Below are 16285 nucleotides of genomic sequence, written 5' to 3'. Positions count from 1 at the left end.
AAATATTTTATTGATAAATTTGTAAATCTCTCTACAATTGTTACAATCTATTTCTAATACTCTTTCTGTTTCAATTTATATGAACTCATTTGACTAGGCACGATATTTAAGAAAGAGATAAAAAATTTAAAATTTGTGGTTCAAAATAAGCCTTGAAAATTTATGTGACTGTAAATCATTCATAAAGTGAATTTATTTTCAAATTAGAAAAAAGATCATTTATTTTGGCACAGATTAAAAAGGAAATAGGTTCAAACAAATTGAAACAGAGGGAGTATAAATTTAAAATCCTAACTAGACATAAATTAAACTAGCAAATAATAATCGATTTTAATTACAACTTTAAATTATTTTTTCCAACACGTAAGATATAATAATGAAAAGAATGACCCAATTAGATTACTGGTACGTACTATTTATTTTATAACAATAACTAAAATTTGGTGCTGTCATTGAAACAAACTCAATAATCAGACAAAACACAACTCAAATCCAAATAAGCTATTGATGTATTGCGCTAATTCGTTACTAAAATTACAAAGAAATTTACAAATTGAAAGGCATATCGCTAGGAACGAACATGAAAGGTAAAAAACACAATAAAAGAAAGGAATGAGAAGCATAACTCAAAGGAATGGAATGAGGGAATACATACTTGTCTCAACAATAGGCATAACCCGCTACTTCCAACTCCTAAAACTTTCTGACCAAATTCTAATTGGGTCTGAATCCTAAATAAAATTTTCTGACATTTTACTCGGCCCAATAATCTTAATTGGATATGTCTTGTCACTTTATGTACCACTTCTAGCCCGTAGATCCTTATAAAGTCAGCTTGGTTCACAACCGTCATTATGTTTGGATGAGGTGTGATTATGGCAACAGGATAGCGATTTTGCTATCCCTTGTCTGACCTTTTACTAGTCCGATTAATTCAAATGTCAGTATAAATTTTTTAAATGAAAAAAATGTTCTCTATGATTAATTTTTGTTTTTAGGGCTTGAATGCAGGACTTATTTTGTTGTTATTACATGCAAATAAAGAAAAGGAGATGGAAATCGATAAAAATCGAAAGATTAATATAATTACACTTAGGGGTCGTTTGGTGCATGGTATAAGTTGGATATCCCGGCACTAATTTTTTGTACCATGTTTGGTAGAAGGTATAAACTTATCCTAGGATAAATTTATACCTTGTACCAAACAAGGTATAAAATGTATCCCATCCCAAGAGATGGGATATCCCCTCTTAACCCACTTATACTGGGATTATTTTATATCATCTTTTAGATGGTATAAAATAATCCCAATAGATGGGATAAATTAATCCCGGATTATAATCCCGGGATAATTTTAACTACCTACCAAATGACCCCTTAGGGTAAGAAGAAAGGAAATACTTGACGCTCCGATTTCTTTAATTGACCGACTGGCTTTAGAGGGCATTTCACAATTCTCCTAACATTCCCAATTTGAAATGTGCTCACGAGACTCTAAAAGATGGGATATCCCCTCTTATCCCACTTATACTGGGATTATTTTATATCATCTTTTAGATGGTATAAAATAATCCCAATAGATGGGATAAATTAATCCCGGATTATAATCCCGGGATAATTTTAACTACCTACCAAATGACCCCTTAGGGTAAGAAGAAAGGAAATACTTGACGCTCCGATTTCTTTAATTGACCGACTGGCTTTAGAGGGCATTTCACAATTCTCCTAACATTCCCAATTTGAAATGTGCTCACGAGACTCTAAAACCTCAATTTGAACACCAACTTTATTCTCAACCAGCCCAACTATGTTAGAAAAACCACAATCCAGAATTATTATCCTAAAATGCAGTTCCAGCTGATTTCACTAAAATAATCCATTTGACATATGTCAACTCAACGGAACACGGCTGAATAGATTGTTTTCTCAATGTAGCCACATATAGACAGTTCAAAGTATTCAAAAGAAATGCATTACATTGATCTAATTTAAATGTGCAGTTTAATAATGGCTACATACAAAACATTTCATGTTATCACCCGTCCCATTTTTTTTTTATAATCGTGGTATTCGGGCCAACTTGCGCACACCTCGACTAATTCCACGAGATATCAGGTAACTCTGTCCACCAAATGTTAGGTCAGATGGAAAAAAAATCATCTAATATTTTGTCTCTACTTGGATTTGAACCTGAGACTTGATGGTGCTCAACCTACTTCATTAACCACTAGATCACACCCTTGGATGCTCACCTCTTTCTTACAATTTACATTGGATAATAACGTATATATATGATAACAAACTAGGGTAACTTACATAAATAGCTATAGTTTAAGAGCTTCTAATTAACAGTAGCTACTTTTTACTTAATTACGGTTGGTAGCTAGTTTAGGACAATTCGTGTGTATTTGAATGCACTATTCAGTTGTGCCCAACTTTATTTGATGTCGCGTGCATTTGAATACGTGCAACCTTATTTTCTTTGAATACATGTGTATTCAAAATGATTGTATTCTAGTATTTCAATACACGAAGGATCTGTATATTCTAGTGTATTTATATATTAATGTATCATTTTGTTTTGGCTGTATTTGAATGTATTCGAGCTCCGATTAGTAAGGTCATCGCCGGACGTCACAAAGTTGAATGTATTTGACTGTATTTGGATCTATTTGAGCTATCGCTGGTAGTATTTCATTGCTATAGAGTGTATTCAGGTATTCAAAAACGTAAATCGGTTGTATGAAAAACAATGATAGGGGTAAATTTGTATATAAACAACAAAATTTTAGATTCACTGTATTTACTCGAAATAATCATATACAAACATATGTATATAGATCACTCAAATAACATATAGAGTCAAAAACATCTAGTTTGCCCAAAAATACAATCAGTCAAATACACAACTTATATCTACATTCAAAAAATGACGAATACACACAAATCTGAGATAGAAGAAGGAGAAGAAGACATGAAATCGGGTCATAGATGTAAAAATTCCTCTTAAAATTGAGAAAATGCACTCAGATGGACGAATACAAACGGTGATGGTAGTGGTAGCGCCGGTGGTGTGGATGATATCTCCGTCCAGATTCGATAACGAGCAGGTATTACCGAGGGAGAAGAGAGGGAACGAAAAGAGAGAGAGAGAGAGATGGGGGATAAGAGAGATCTCGAAGCATGTAGTTTGCCCAAAACGTATAGCTACGAACAATAAATTAAAAATTCACTATAGCTATTAAAAGTAATTAAATTAAATAGTAGTTATTAATCATAAATACCTCTTAGAGTTAGATATGGCATGTAAAATTTCCAACAAAAAATTTATTTAAGATTTTTAGTTTATAAAAATTAAACGGCAATTCATCAAATTGGCATGGAAAGAAAGAAATTTGTGCTAGTGGACGCCATTCTGAGACACTATAAAAGAATGTTGCGTCTTACCAACAACCTGGTCCCGTGGTCTAGTGGTCAGGACATTGGACTCTGAATCCAGTAACCCGAGTTCAAATCTCGGCGGGACCTTTACAGTGTGCTATTTTTTTATGTTTTTTGTTTTTTTAATGCATAAAACAAAGATAATCATGCAGCAAGATAATTCATAACAGTTGTAAAACTATCAAAGATAAGCAAAGATATACAATCTTGATAGGTTTACCTGGAATTTGCCAATTATTTATGTGAGCAACCTGGGAAACCAATCTATATTAATCTCTCATTTTCTGGAGTAAATCTAAAGAAACAAAACCTACATGAGGCTACATCAATCACTGAACATTGCTTTTAACAAATTTGCCTATTATATATAGATGCATGGCACAAAAATGAACGCTAAATAGCTCAGGTTGATGCGAAATTTGTAGAGGGTTTCAAAATTATGTTTTTTCTTGGCTAAAGAAAGAGATTACTTGATCTATTTTCATATCGCTTATGATGTACAGTCAAACCTCTCTAGAATGGCGGCGTTTATCCGAAAATTTCACGACTGCTATAGTGAAGTGTTGTTATGTGTGTATACTGACATTTGATGTTTAGATCTCATTTAGCAGACATAAATAAAAGTACGCAAACAATTATTTTTCTGTACTTTTTATGTTACAATTAGACGCAAACAATATACTAGTTAATTTTTAAATCTCATTGATTTCATATCTCATTAATTAAAAATTGAAAAGACTAATAAATTACTAATAAATTCATAACTAGTTGTACCATACCAATAAATAATTAAAATCTAAAAAAAAAAATCATTTAAAATTAAATGAGAATTTAAATATTTCAAGTTTGACGTAAGAATTCTACAATTGTAGGTTGTTTCATAAATTCCAGTCTCTTGGTGATAATATAACACTTGAATTAATGAAGAATTTAGTCCAAACTTTCAGCAAAAGGGAATTAAAAAACTTTCCCTTGAAGGCTGTCTAAGAGCTTAACAATTGACTCTTCTATCTCACCTCAAATAACAGTTTACTCTTAACAATAGCTTTTTATTTTTATAAATAATATATTTCTTACAAAATATTATTACACAATATTTGAATATGACTGTTATAGAGAGGTAATTTTACAAAGAGTGTACCACTATAATGAGTGTCACTGCTGTTATAGGTAGAATGCTGTTATAGAGAAGTAAAATATAATATGAAAAATCGGTTCCGGAGAAAATTAGGTCGTTATAGTGAAATGCCGTTATAACGAATGACAATTATAGAGAGGTTTGATTGTATATGTTAACACGTACATTCATTTCATATATTGTCCACTTAAAGATTCCTAAGAATGCTACGTTTTACTATCACTCCATCCACATACTATTACACAATTGCCATAACCATTAATTATTATCACTAAATCATCAGCATCAGCACCTACCATCATTGTGCAACCTCCATCAACCACCATAACCATGTAAATTAAGACTTCATTTTTGAAGACGGAGAAGATGCCCGAGGAATGGAGGTGGAGTACAATGTTTCATTGTACAAGAATAAGGGCGACATTCAAAGTTGCAACAACTATAGAGGTATAAATCTGCTAAGCCACACTATGAAAGTGTGAGAAGGGGTGGTGGAGATGAGGGTGAGGAGAGACGTGTGCATTTCAGAGAATCAGTTCGGATTCATATCGAGGCGCTCGACTACAGAAGCCATTCATCTTGTAAGGAGACTGGTGGAGTAGTATAGGGAGAGGAAGAGGGACTTACACATGTTTTTCATCGACCTAGAAATGGCTTACAACAAAGTGTTAAGAGATGTTTTATGGAGATGCTTGGAGGCTAGAGGTGTACCTGTGGCATACATTAGGGCGATCAAGAACATGTATGAGGGAGCCAAGACCAGGGTAAGGACAGTGGGAGGAGACTTGAAGCACTTCCCAGTGGAGATGGGGTTACACCAGGGATAAGCTCTTAGCCTATTTTTATTTGCCTTGGTGATGGATAGTTTGACGCGGCAAATTCAAGGTGAGGTGCCATGGTGTATGTTATTCGCAGATGACATAGTCTTGGTTAACGAGACTCGCAGTAGAGTGAACGCTAAGCTGGAGGTTTGAAGACAAACTCTGGAGTCTAAAGAGTTCAATTTGAGTAGGACCAAGACAGAGTACTTGGAGTGCAAGTTCAGTGACGTGACACATGAGGCTGGCGTGGAAGTGAGGCTTGGTACCTAGGCTATCCAAAAGAAATAAAGTTTCAAGTATCTTGGGTCTATTATACAAGGAGGGGATATTGATGATGATGTCTCGTATTGGTGCAGGGTGGATGAAATGGAGGCTCACTTCAGGAGTGTTGTGTGATAAGAAGGTGATACCAAACTTAAAGGCAAGTTCTACAAAGTGGTAGTGAGCCGACTTTGTTGTATGAGGCGGAGTGTTGGGCAGTCAAGAACTCTCACGTTCAAAAGATGAAAGTTGCGAAAATGAGAATGCTTCGATGGATGTGTGGGCACACCAGGAGAGATAGTGTCACACCCCAACCCCGATAGGGCATGATGGGCACCCAACCCTTACTTAGGGCCGAGCGAACCCGCTGGTTCTCGTTATACTCATAATCTCACAAGACTCTTAAGTCATGAAATGAAACGCATAATGGGAGCTTTTCGAACACATTCTTTTCGTCTTTCTCGAATCAAATAAAATCTGTAATCATATGAATATGTAAGTAATGCATAATGATACATCGGCTTAAATAGCCGCTTACAAGACTGGCATACTGTATACATGACTCTGTCTGCAAAGTCTCTAACATAAATCAATATACCGTAACATAGATACTCCGACTCGGCAACACTCCGGAAAGAAATGGAGCTCGCCATCCGGCTGGAACATCTTCTAGCAATATCCTCTACTCATCTGTATACACCTGCGTGGCATGAAACGCAGCGTCCACAAGAAGGGACGTCAGTACGAATAATGTATTGAGTATGTAAGGAATGAGTAACAACATAATATAGATATGAAAAGTGACAAGGAATAAGAGAGATAACCTGTACATCTAAATGCCTCGTAAGGCGGATGTCATGTATGCTTAGCCTTTATAAAAAAACATTTCTATACATATACATAGTACCATGCCCGGCCATGAAGGCTCGGTGTCATATATATAGTATCATGCCCGGCCAGTAAGGCTCGGTATTATCATCATTAGCCCGCGTCCGGGCCTCCCGCGTCCGGGGCAATATCATAACATGCCCACTGCAGTGGTGTGCACATCTACGTGCCATGCCCGGCCGACTATAGCGCGGCGCGGTGTGAGAAAATACATACATATATATAAAGCATGCATGAGAGCCAAGTAAAAGCTATAAATACATCGGAGTGACGTAAGGTCGGTAACCTCCGATTGTGTTATGGAATAATCATCGTCGCTTTGTCTCACCTTGAAGGAACAACTATTATAAGGTGAGATTATCAATGAAGAATAACATTAAGAGAAAACATAGAATAAGATCATAAATCTCATAAGGCATCAATTTATATACTTTTGGAATCTTAAAAAAAATAGTCATCATCCATGAATAAAATTGAGACATCAAGAAATAGTTCAACATTCTTATATCGTCATTGAAATCATAAACTTGGAACCTTTACACATGAAATCATTCTCATCATAGTCATCATAGAAATATTCTCACCCTTGACATCATCGTCGTCATTGTAAAACATATCCATCGTTGTTGTCATAAAAGCTTACGGAGTCATAAACCTCTAGTTTAGGAAATACGAACATTTTGGAAACATTCATGAATTATTAGGAAAGGGGTTATGCCTTGGAATCATGAACATCTAACTTTTGGAAATACGGAGGCTATGAAAACATTTATGGAATGATAATCATAGGAATCATGCCTTTGAAAGAAAGGGACGAGCCTTAACATACCTGAAAGATAATTTCTTGGCTTCCAACTTACTTCCTGTCTTGCAATTCACTTAAGATTATTCGTCGCCTCGTAATCTACATATATAACCATTCATACCATTGTTAGGCTCGTCATCATGCTCTTCTCAAAACATTAATTAAAATCCTTCTAAATTCTGTCGAAATTCGGGCAGCATCTCCCCTGTTTATATGCCTAGCCCGAAATCATAATATCAACAACCAATCAACAACAACAATACCAACATCATCAATACCATTATCCATGCCAATATATCTCCTAAAACATCCCACACGATGTTTTCTAAATTTCTCAACTAACCAACTTGTGATACGACTATTTAATAACTTTATTTCCGTAAAGAAGCCGAAATTAATACCAACAACATCAATAACAACATCCTCAACATCCTACAAGATAAATATATGTATTTTCATCTAAAATTTCCCTTCAAATATCAATCCATAAGCCAACACATCAACACAACAAACTAAAACTTTTATTCTTGCAATTATTCCTTAATCCATATTGATAAAGAAAGAAATTCAATGATTTGTACCTTATATATACTAAGGTAGAAAAATCTTCAATCTCTACTTGTTCCCAAGCTAATTCCACTCAAATTGAAATTATAATCGCGTCTACGCGTTGCCCGGACTTCGATTGATATTCCATAGCTTGAAATTTTGCTCAAAATCTTCACTTTTATGTGATGTAAGAGACCCCCCCCCCCCCCCTTTTTTTTGTTGCTGAAAATTTTGGAAATTTGGAGAGTTTTTGATGATGAAAAATGGGATTTTAATCCCTTTTATAGTGGCCAAGGTCGGCAGTACTGTAGCGACACTGTAGCGGCCCTGTTTCTGCGTCGACATCTCAGTTTGTAACGTCTATAATTCTCTACTCCGATGTCCTATCGACGAGCGGTTTGTTGCATTAGAAACTAGACTCGACAAAATTCATTTTGGGCTTTTGAATAGCCTTAAAACTCCTAATATACTAGGAGATAAGCCCCTCCAAAGTTGACTAAAAATCTGCTCAACATTTCTCAAATTTTCGTCGAACTTATTTTCTTCAATTTGCTTGACCTCGAAACCTTCCGAAACTCTCCATACATGATATTTATCATTTATTTTACATGATAATGGCCATGTTCTTGTGTTTCAAAATGGTCTTTCCCGATTACGATTTACGAGATCATAGTCATCCTTTACTTAAACAATATACTTAATAATGCCTCGTTCCTCATACTCCAAAGTTATTTTACCTAGTCGTAACTCGACATACTTACATTCAAATTTAACCAGTGCTTCTCCGAGGTACGGGGTGTAACAGATAGAATTAGGAATGAAAATATCCGAGATAAGGTGGGAGTGGCATCGGTAGAGAAAAAGATGCTGGAAGCGAGACTGAGATGGTTTGGCCATATGAAGAGGAGAGACATAAATGCCTCAGTGCGGAGGTGTGAGAGGTTGGCTATGGACGGTTTTAGAAGAGGTAGAGGTAGGTTGAAGAAGTATTGGGGAGAGGTGCTTAGACAGGACATGACGCAGTTTCAGCTTACCAAGGACATGCAATATTAAGCTGGTTTCTCCATAACCTTAGATAGGATGTTATGGAGATCTTCGATTAGGGTAGAAGGCTAGTTGGTAGTCCCGAGTAACTCTTCGTTTTAGTAATCGCAATTTTGATCTATAGTTTATTATCTTTTGATTCCTGCTACTATATGTTGTTTCTTGTATTTCGATTATCTTATTTATCTGTGGTTAGCTACTGCTCCTTTTTTTTTTAGACTACTTTATCATGCTTTTTCGCTTTCGTTAGTTTCATTTTCATATTGCTTTGAACTGCTAGTGCTTATCTGACCTTTTTTTTGTCATGTTTTCTCTTGAGCCGAGGGTCTTTCGGAAACAACCTCCCTATCTTCCGAGGTAGGGATAAGGTCTACGTTCATTTTATCCTTTCCAGACTCCACATTGTGGGGCTTCAATGGGTATGTTGTTGTAATAATTAATTTAAGATTAGACATACTCAGATACTCAGAAAACAAATCAGCTTAATATTGAATGTTTAGTTTTAGCTATCTTAGTTAAGCTATGCGTTTGGACATGAATTAGTTTATATTTGAAAAAGAAAATAATATTTGAAGTTAACTTAAAAAAAGAGTATATCAAAGTTGAAAATGTGTTTATACATTAATATAAATAGAGCTGTCAAAACGGGCTGGCCCAGCCCATCAGCCCATCCGGGCTAGCCCACGCGTGGTGTGGAATTTGACGGGCCAGGCCGGGTTGGCACAACATTTTGATGGGACTTAAAACAGCTAGCCCAGCCTATCACCACGTGGGCTGCGGACCTGGTCGGGCCAATATTACATGGTGTTACTACTTGCTAATCAAGTCTCAAATCCACAAATAAAATAATTCTAATAATACTTATTCAGTTTGGCTTCAAGTAAAGATTATCGTACGATCAATATGAAATCTCTGCCATTCTATGCAAATATCTTGGGGACAACCGCACAATAAAACGATGTTGTCGGACATAAAGGTTCTGTTAAACTGAATAACTTTTAACATTGTTAACATATTAATAACTGATATCACTCAAACCAAATAAAGATACTCCTTACGTCTCAATTTATATTAGACTGTTTGATTGAGCACAAAGTTTAAGAAAGAACGAAATAAAGACTTTTGAATCTTGTAGTCATCTAAAATATGCCAAAGAAATTTTTGTGGCTAGAAATCATTTCATTAAGAGTAAAATGGGATGTTAGAGTTAAATTATTGGTAAATATAGAAATGTGTCATTCTTGTTGGGACAACTAAAAAAGAAAGAGTGTCGTATAAATTGAAACGGAGGAAGTATTAATAAATATACTATGGTTTAAGTATACTTTGAGTTTGAACTCCTCTTGTTATTTTTGGTACTCTACTATCTTTTTATTTTTTATTTAATTTTTTGTTTGGCTCACGGGCTAGCCCAACCCATTATCGCTCAAGCCCAAGGGCCAGCGGGCTTTTTCGGGCCGGACTAAAAACCCTCATTCTTAAATGGGTTTCAAAAATCTTATCCCAATCCTATTAGATTACGGATTGGGCAGTGTCGGTCCAACGAGCCTAGCCCATATTGACGGCTCTAGATTCATACAAACTTGAATATATGAATAAGAATTTGAAAAGCTCCTAAAACCTTCAAACTTCAAATATTTGACAAACAAACATATTTAATAGAATCTTCAAATGTTATTTCATAGGAGTTTTTTTAAGAGAGAAAATGATCAAGTTTAACATTGAACCCCCGGAAAATAAGTAGCTTCTGCCTAAATAAAACAATGAAAAATAATTTCAAGAATTGACTTTCATTTCTTTCTCTCTCTTTTGGAAACAAAGGAGAAAAAAGGAAGCTTGTCCATGGGGATTATTTCTACAACTTTCAGAGGCTTAATTCTACTAATTTTTTGAGTTTTTAAGGAGAAAAAAAAAAACATTTTTCTCTCATTATTTGAGTTTTGAAAATTTGAATGTTCTTCATCATCTTTTTCCTCCTACATTGTTTGAATTTCATCTATTCATTTATTGTTGCTGCTCACCAATTTTTTTCTTCAGAAAAATCTTTGTCTCTAATTTTCATAACCAAGAAAGGTGCATTTTTTATTAGAACTTGTTATTATAATTGGTTGCAAATGCAACCAGGGGAATGTCCTGTTGTGGCTCCTCATTTCCCCCCCGGGAAACTCTCTACATTTGAGGTACATTATTCTTTCACTTTTTCCTTTTAATTTCTGACATTTCTGCATTTGACATGAACAGAAAAAAGAAAAAAATAAACATCTTAATGGTTCTGTGTTTAATTTCCATTTATTCTTACCAGTTTTCTGGGGTCGTGAATTGTGACTCTCCTGACCATTGTTCATAATCAATTTTATCATATGACCGAGACACATTAAAAACGGAATGTTCGAATTATGTGATCACCTCATCTAAAAGCTTAAATTGTTAGACTAGACAAAACACACTTTTTATTACTTAATTATGTTTTTAACACGTCCTCTTTCATGAAGGCTTGACTCTTTTTCTTAGGCCAAGCACGTTAAAGTTCTTTTTGATAATGGGTGACGATGAGGCTACCATGTACTCAAAATCTATGTCTACTATAATATCATGTGAATTTTGTCATTGCCTTATATAAAATCTTAAGCTGCTAGATAGAGCATACTTTTAATTATTTAATTATGTTTGGACTCGGAAACTTCCACGCAACCATAGTGTAGGACTACTTCGATAAGAATAGTCTGTAACTCAATGTTTTGTTACATATTTACCTCAAAATATGAAAATGTTCATCTTGTATTTGGTCATATCAATGATCTTCCTGTCATAGAGTAAATTCAACAGATTAAAGCACTCAAAAAGTTGCATTTTCCAGAATTGATACCACATCACTAACAATAACTTTTATATTTCCAGGAAAATGACATGCATGAAACCGAAAAAACATCCTCCATAATAGTATCAAAAAGTTATAATGCAAGTGCAACAAAAGGCTCCAGAGTTCACAATTCATGTGGGGTGGCGGACAACTTTGTAATAATGACAGCCCTCAGGAGCAAGACCCTCACCTTGAGAGACTTGCTTGACCTATCGCCTTGTTTTGGCTCTGCATCCGTAAATGAGGTAATTTTTCTGTCATTACTGATGCAATTCGCGGAGGTTAAACTACAAAAAAAAAAAGATGGATTAGATACGAACTTCATCGCTAAATTGCTCGTAGCTAATAGAATGTTTTGATAATCCATCGGTAAGGAGGATTAGCGACGGATTTTGTTGTTCAGCTGCAGAATCGTCGCTAATTCCTGTTTTTTAGTAGTTACTAATAACTTCTCCGCCTCTCTACCCCACAAAGGTTGGGTTAAGGTATGTGTACATCCCACCTTCCCCAGGCCCCACTTGTGGGATTACACTGGGAATGTTGTTGTAAAAATAACTTCTTCACTAAAACCTCCGCAAATAGACGTTTGCTGTACTTGTAGCGTTCAGACAGGAACATTGGCAAAGTTTTTTTAACTCCTCTTATGAATATTTTTTGACAGCTACTGATATTGACCTTGAAGGATCTACATAAAATGTACCCTTCCATCAGTCCGGATATTCCATTGTCAAATATTGATGGAGCAGGAATGGATCAGGTTATCTATTTACTCGTTGAGTTGTGTATTATACACCAAACTGTTTTTTACCTACTGCAGATCGTGACCAACTTTGATCACTAAATTATCATGTATATATCAGGCACTACAATGCTTTTGTGATACTCTGAAATCAATCGGGGCAATATGGACGCGTGATGATGAATTCATAATGAGATTGAATGAGGAATACAGTCAACTCCATAACGATCTAAGGCGTTATGGTACGTCATAATGTTACATAGACACTTAATGGCAAATGTTGCGCCTCTTTTATTCACCTCTTTGCTCTGAGTACTATTGTTGAATTGTGTTGTAGATATGACGATTTATCTACTTAATTATATCTTCAACAATTACTATTCAGGGTTGGTATTGCTTGATGAGATGATTAAGCTAGCCACTGAAAGGGTGTTTGATTTGATGGACGAGGATGACCAGACGAGAGATGAAAGTCCTCCATTCGACGCATTAGGGAGGGCTCAGTCAGAGACCCACTTGAGCAACGAGTCCTCCCTCTCAAGCCCTCCACCTACGCCAACTTCAGTCCTCTCCGAGCTAGTAACTAGTGCTTCACAGAAGAGTAAACTCAAGGTTCAAGAAACTGAGAAGCTAAACCCTATTGATGTACAACGCCTCTATTTCAACTTGCTCCCTTATGCAATAGCTCAAGATCCAAATTATGTTGTTCAGCTAGCAACCAACTTTAGTGAACAGAAATCAGAAATACAAGCAAAGCTAGGTTCTGAAGTGAAAGCAGGGGATGATTATGAATTTGGCCAAGATTTTGAATTGTTGGACTCACCAGATATTCTACTCACTGATATGGACAATGTATCAGAAAATAGAGGAACATCCACATTATCTTCAAATGTCATAAAGTCACCACCTTTGACATCAAGAAACATAGTAACACCTCCGTCTCCGCCCCCATCACCACCAATGCCATCAGGAAACATAGTAACACCTCCGCCTCCACCCCCACCGCATCCCATGATGGCGCCTGCACCACCTACGTCGCCACCAAAGGCAACATCAAATATAGTAACAATACTTCTACCTCCACCACCTCCCATGACATCCAGAAATGTAATAGCACCTCCGTCTCCACCACCACCACCACCCCCATCACATCCCATGATGGTGCCTCCACCACCTCCATCACAACCTAAGACAACAGAAAATATAATAACGTTTCCACCTCCTCCACCCCCGCCTCCATCGCAACCTAAGACAACGACAAAAATAATAACACTTCCACCTCCTCCACCGCCACCTCCATCGCTACCTAAGACAAACACAAATATACTAACACTTCCACCTCCTCCACCGCCACCTCCATCGCTACCTAAGACAAAAACAAATATACTAACACTTCCACCTCCTCCACCGCCACCTAAGACAACAACAAATATAATAACACTTCCACCTCCTCCACCACCACCTCCGTCGCCACTTAAGACAACATCAAATATAATAACACTCCCACCTCCTCCACCGCCACCTCCATCGCCACCTCAGACAACAACAAATATACTAACACTTCCACCTCCTCCACCGCCACCTCCATCGCCACTTAATACAACATCAAATATAATAACACTTCCACCTCATCCAACGCCACCTCCCATGACATCCAGAAATGTAATATCACCTCCGCCTCCACCACCACCTACCATCGGATCAAAGGGTATGACACCTCCACCCCCACCTCCACCGATGGCTTCAAATGGAGCAGTGCCAGCACCACCTCCACCCATGCCAATGGGAAAAAGACCTGCACCTCCACCACCACTAGGGTTTATGGGTGTGTTACGAGTTAAGAGAGCAGCCACTAAATTGAAAAGATCAACCCAAATGGGTAATCTTTATCGACTTCTCAAGAACCAACTTGAAGGCTCTAGTTTAGATAGTAAATTACATCACAGAATGGGAAAAGTTGGTAACTCAGCAGGAGGTAAACAGGGAATGGCTGATGCATTAGCAGAGATGACAAAGAGGTAATCTTGTTAAAAAGCCTCACCTGTTATTTGGTGGGATATCGCATTTTTCAGAAGTTTAAGTTATATTTTAAAATGTGCAATGTTTGTATCAGGTCAGCATATTTCCATCAAATTGAAGAGGATGTTAAAAATTACGCTAAAACAATCAAGGAGATAAGCACAGCCATTGCTTCTTTTAAAACATCAGATATGTCCGAGCTCATTAAATTCCACGACTATGTAGAATCTCACCTTGAGAAATTAACCGATGAATCGCAGGTTCATATATATCTACTTTCTTCATATTTCTGCCATTATCTCCATATCACAATGTTGCCTTTAAAGTTTTCTTGCTACAGGTGCTAGCAAGATTTGAAGATTTTCCTACCAAAAAGTTGGAAGAACTGAGGATGGCAGCAGCATTATATTCCAAGTTAGACACCATCGCTACTACTCTGAAAAATTGGCCCATAGTCTCACCTGTTGGCGAACACCTTGACAAAGCTGAGAGCTACTTTAACAAGGTAAAAATTACTAAGTTCCTGAATCTAAATACCCTCATTTCTCAGCTGCTTATAACAACAGCTCTTAACAAATAGTTCTGTCACGTAGATGAAAGTAGAAATCGACACACTGGAACGAACAAAAGACGAGGAAGCCAAGAAATTTATAAGCCATAACATTCATTTTGATTTCGGCATCCTCGTGCGTATCAAAGAGTTAATGGTTGATGTTTCCTCAAACTGCATGGAACTTGTCATGAAGGTTAGTAGAATGTAGTAATATGTAGTATGCAGTAATTAAGGGTAAAAAATTTGCGGTACCGGGTGTTTATGCCAAACTAATGAATGCACGACATCTGATGGAACATACACAATTATCACTTAAAATGGTTAATTAATGTATATTTTAACTTCATTAAATCTTTTAAGTATAGTAAGTTGCATTGGTTTGGTGTAAACACCTGGTGTGGGTAAGTATTTACCTTCTGGTAAAATTGCTGGCCCTGATAATTTGTTTAACGTTTTTTAAAATAAATACCGGAATGTCGAATCAGGAGAGGAGAGAAGAAAAGACAAGGGAAGACGGAAGAGGTGGATCGAAAAATGATGGACGCAAAAAGGGATCACGTAAACTGCTATGGAAGGCCTTCCAGTTCGCGTTCAGAGTCTATAGTTTTGCAGGTGGGCAAGATGACCGCGCTGACAAGTTGACAAAGGAATTGGCTCAAGAGATCCAAACATATCCTAATCAATAGACATATAGTTATACCCAGAGGCAGATGGAGCTTTTGAACGATCGGTTTGACAACTGAACCTAATATTTTTGACAACAACAACAACATACCCATTATAATCCTACCAAGTGGGGTCTGGGGAGGGTAGAGTTTTTGACATGGAATATAAATATTTACTGGGAAAACAAAAACTAAAATTCAAGAAATATTAGATTTTAACCGCATAAGTTTAGAAGTACAGCGAGTTCAGTGGTTAAAATATCAATTTTGTTTAGACTGCAAGTAGAATTGAGCAAAACTCTATGCTTATGATATACGTCCCATCTTAGTAACTGGTTTGTAGCGTGTTCGTAGCATCAGATTGTCTATTCTTTATAATGAAATTATAAGAGAGACTTGTTACTTCAGTATTTGCCTAGTTTCTGCAATATATAATCTTTTCTAGCTTAGTCACAGTATTTACTATGAGTACATAGGCGAATGTTATATCTCAATTTTCTGT

General features: G+C 36.5%; 1 protein-coding gene and 1 non-coding gene across 2 annotated transcripts; both read left to right on the top strand.

The window, feature by feature from the left end:
* Positions 1-3456: 3456 nt before the first annotated feature.
* On the top strand, positions 3457-3528 carry TRNAQ-CUG (transfer RNA glutamine (anticodon CUG)). Its single transcript has one exon. It is a non-coding gene; the product is annotated as a tRNA-Gln (tRNA).
* A 7235-nt stretch (positions 3529-10763) lies between these two features.
* LOC132627163 (uncharacterized) lies at positions 10764-16202 on the top strand. The gene is made up of 9 exons (XM_060342373.1): positions 10764-11127; positions 11846-12052; positions 12469-12564; positions 12668-12788; positions 12932-14564; positions 14660-14825; positions 14906-15070; positions 15159-15311; positions 15604-16202. Exons 1-9 carry the CDS (start codon positions 10900-10902, stop codon positions 15802-15804), a joined length of 2970 nt encoding a protein of 989 aa, XP_060198356.1. The 5' UTR covers positions 10764-10899; the 3' UTR covers positions 15805-16202.
* Positions 16203-16285: the final 83 nt, after the last annotated feature.

This window comes from Lycium barbarum, chromosome 1, assembly GCF_019175385.1.
Source record: "Lycium barbarum isolate Lr01 chromosome 1, ASM1917538v2, whole genome shotgun sequence".
Lineage (NCBI taxonomy): Eukaryota > Viridiplantae > Streptophyta > Magnoliopsida > Solanales > Solanaceae > Lycium > Lycium barbarum.
This window is presented reverse-complemented; position numbering and strand designations above follow the sequence as displayed.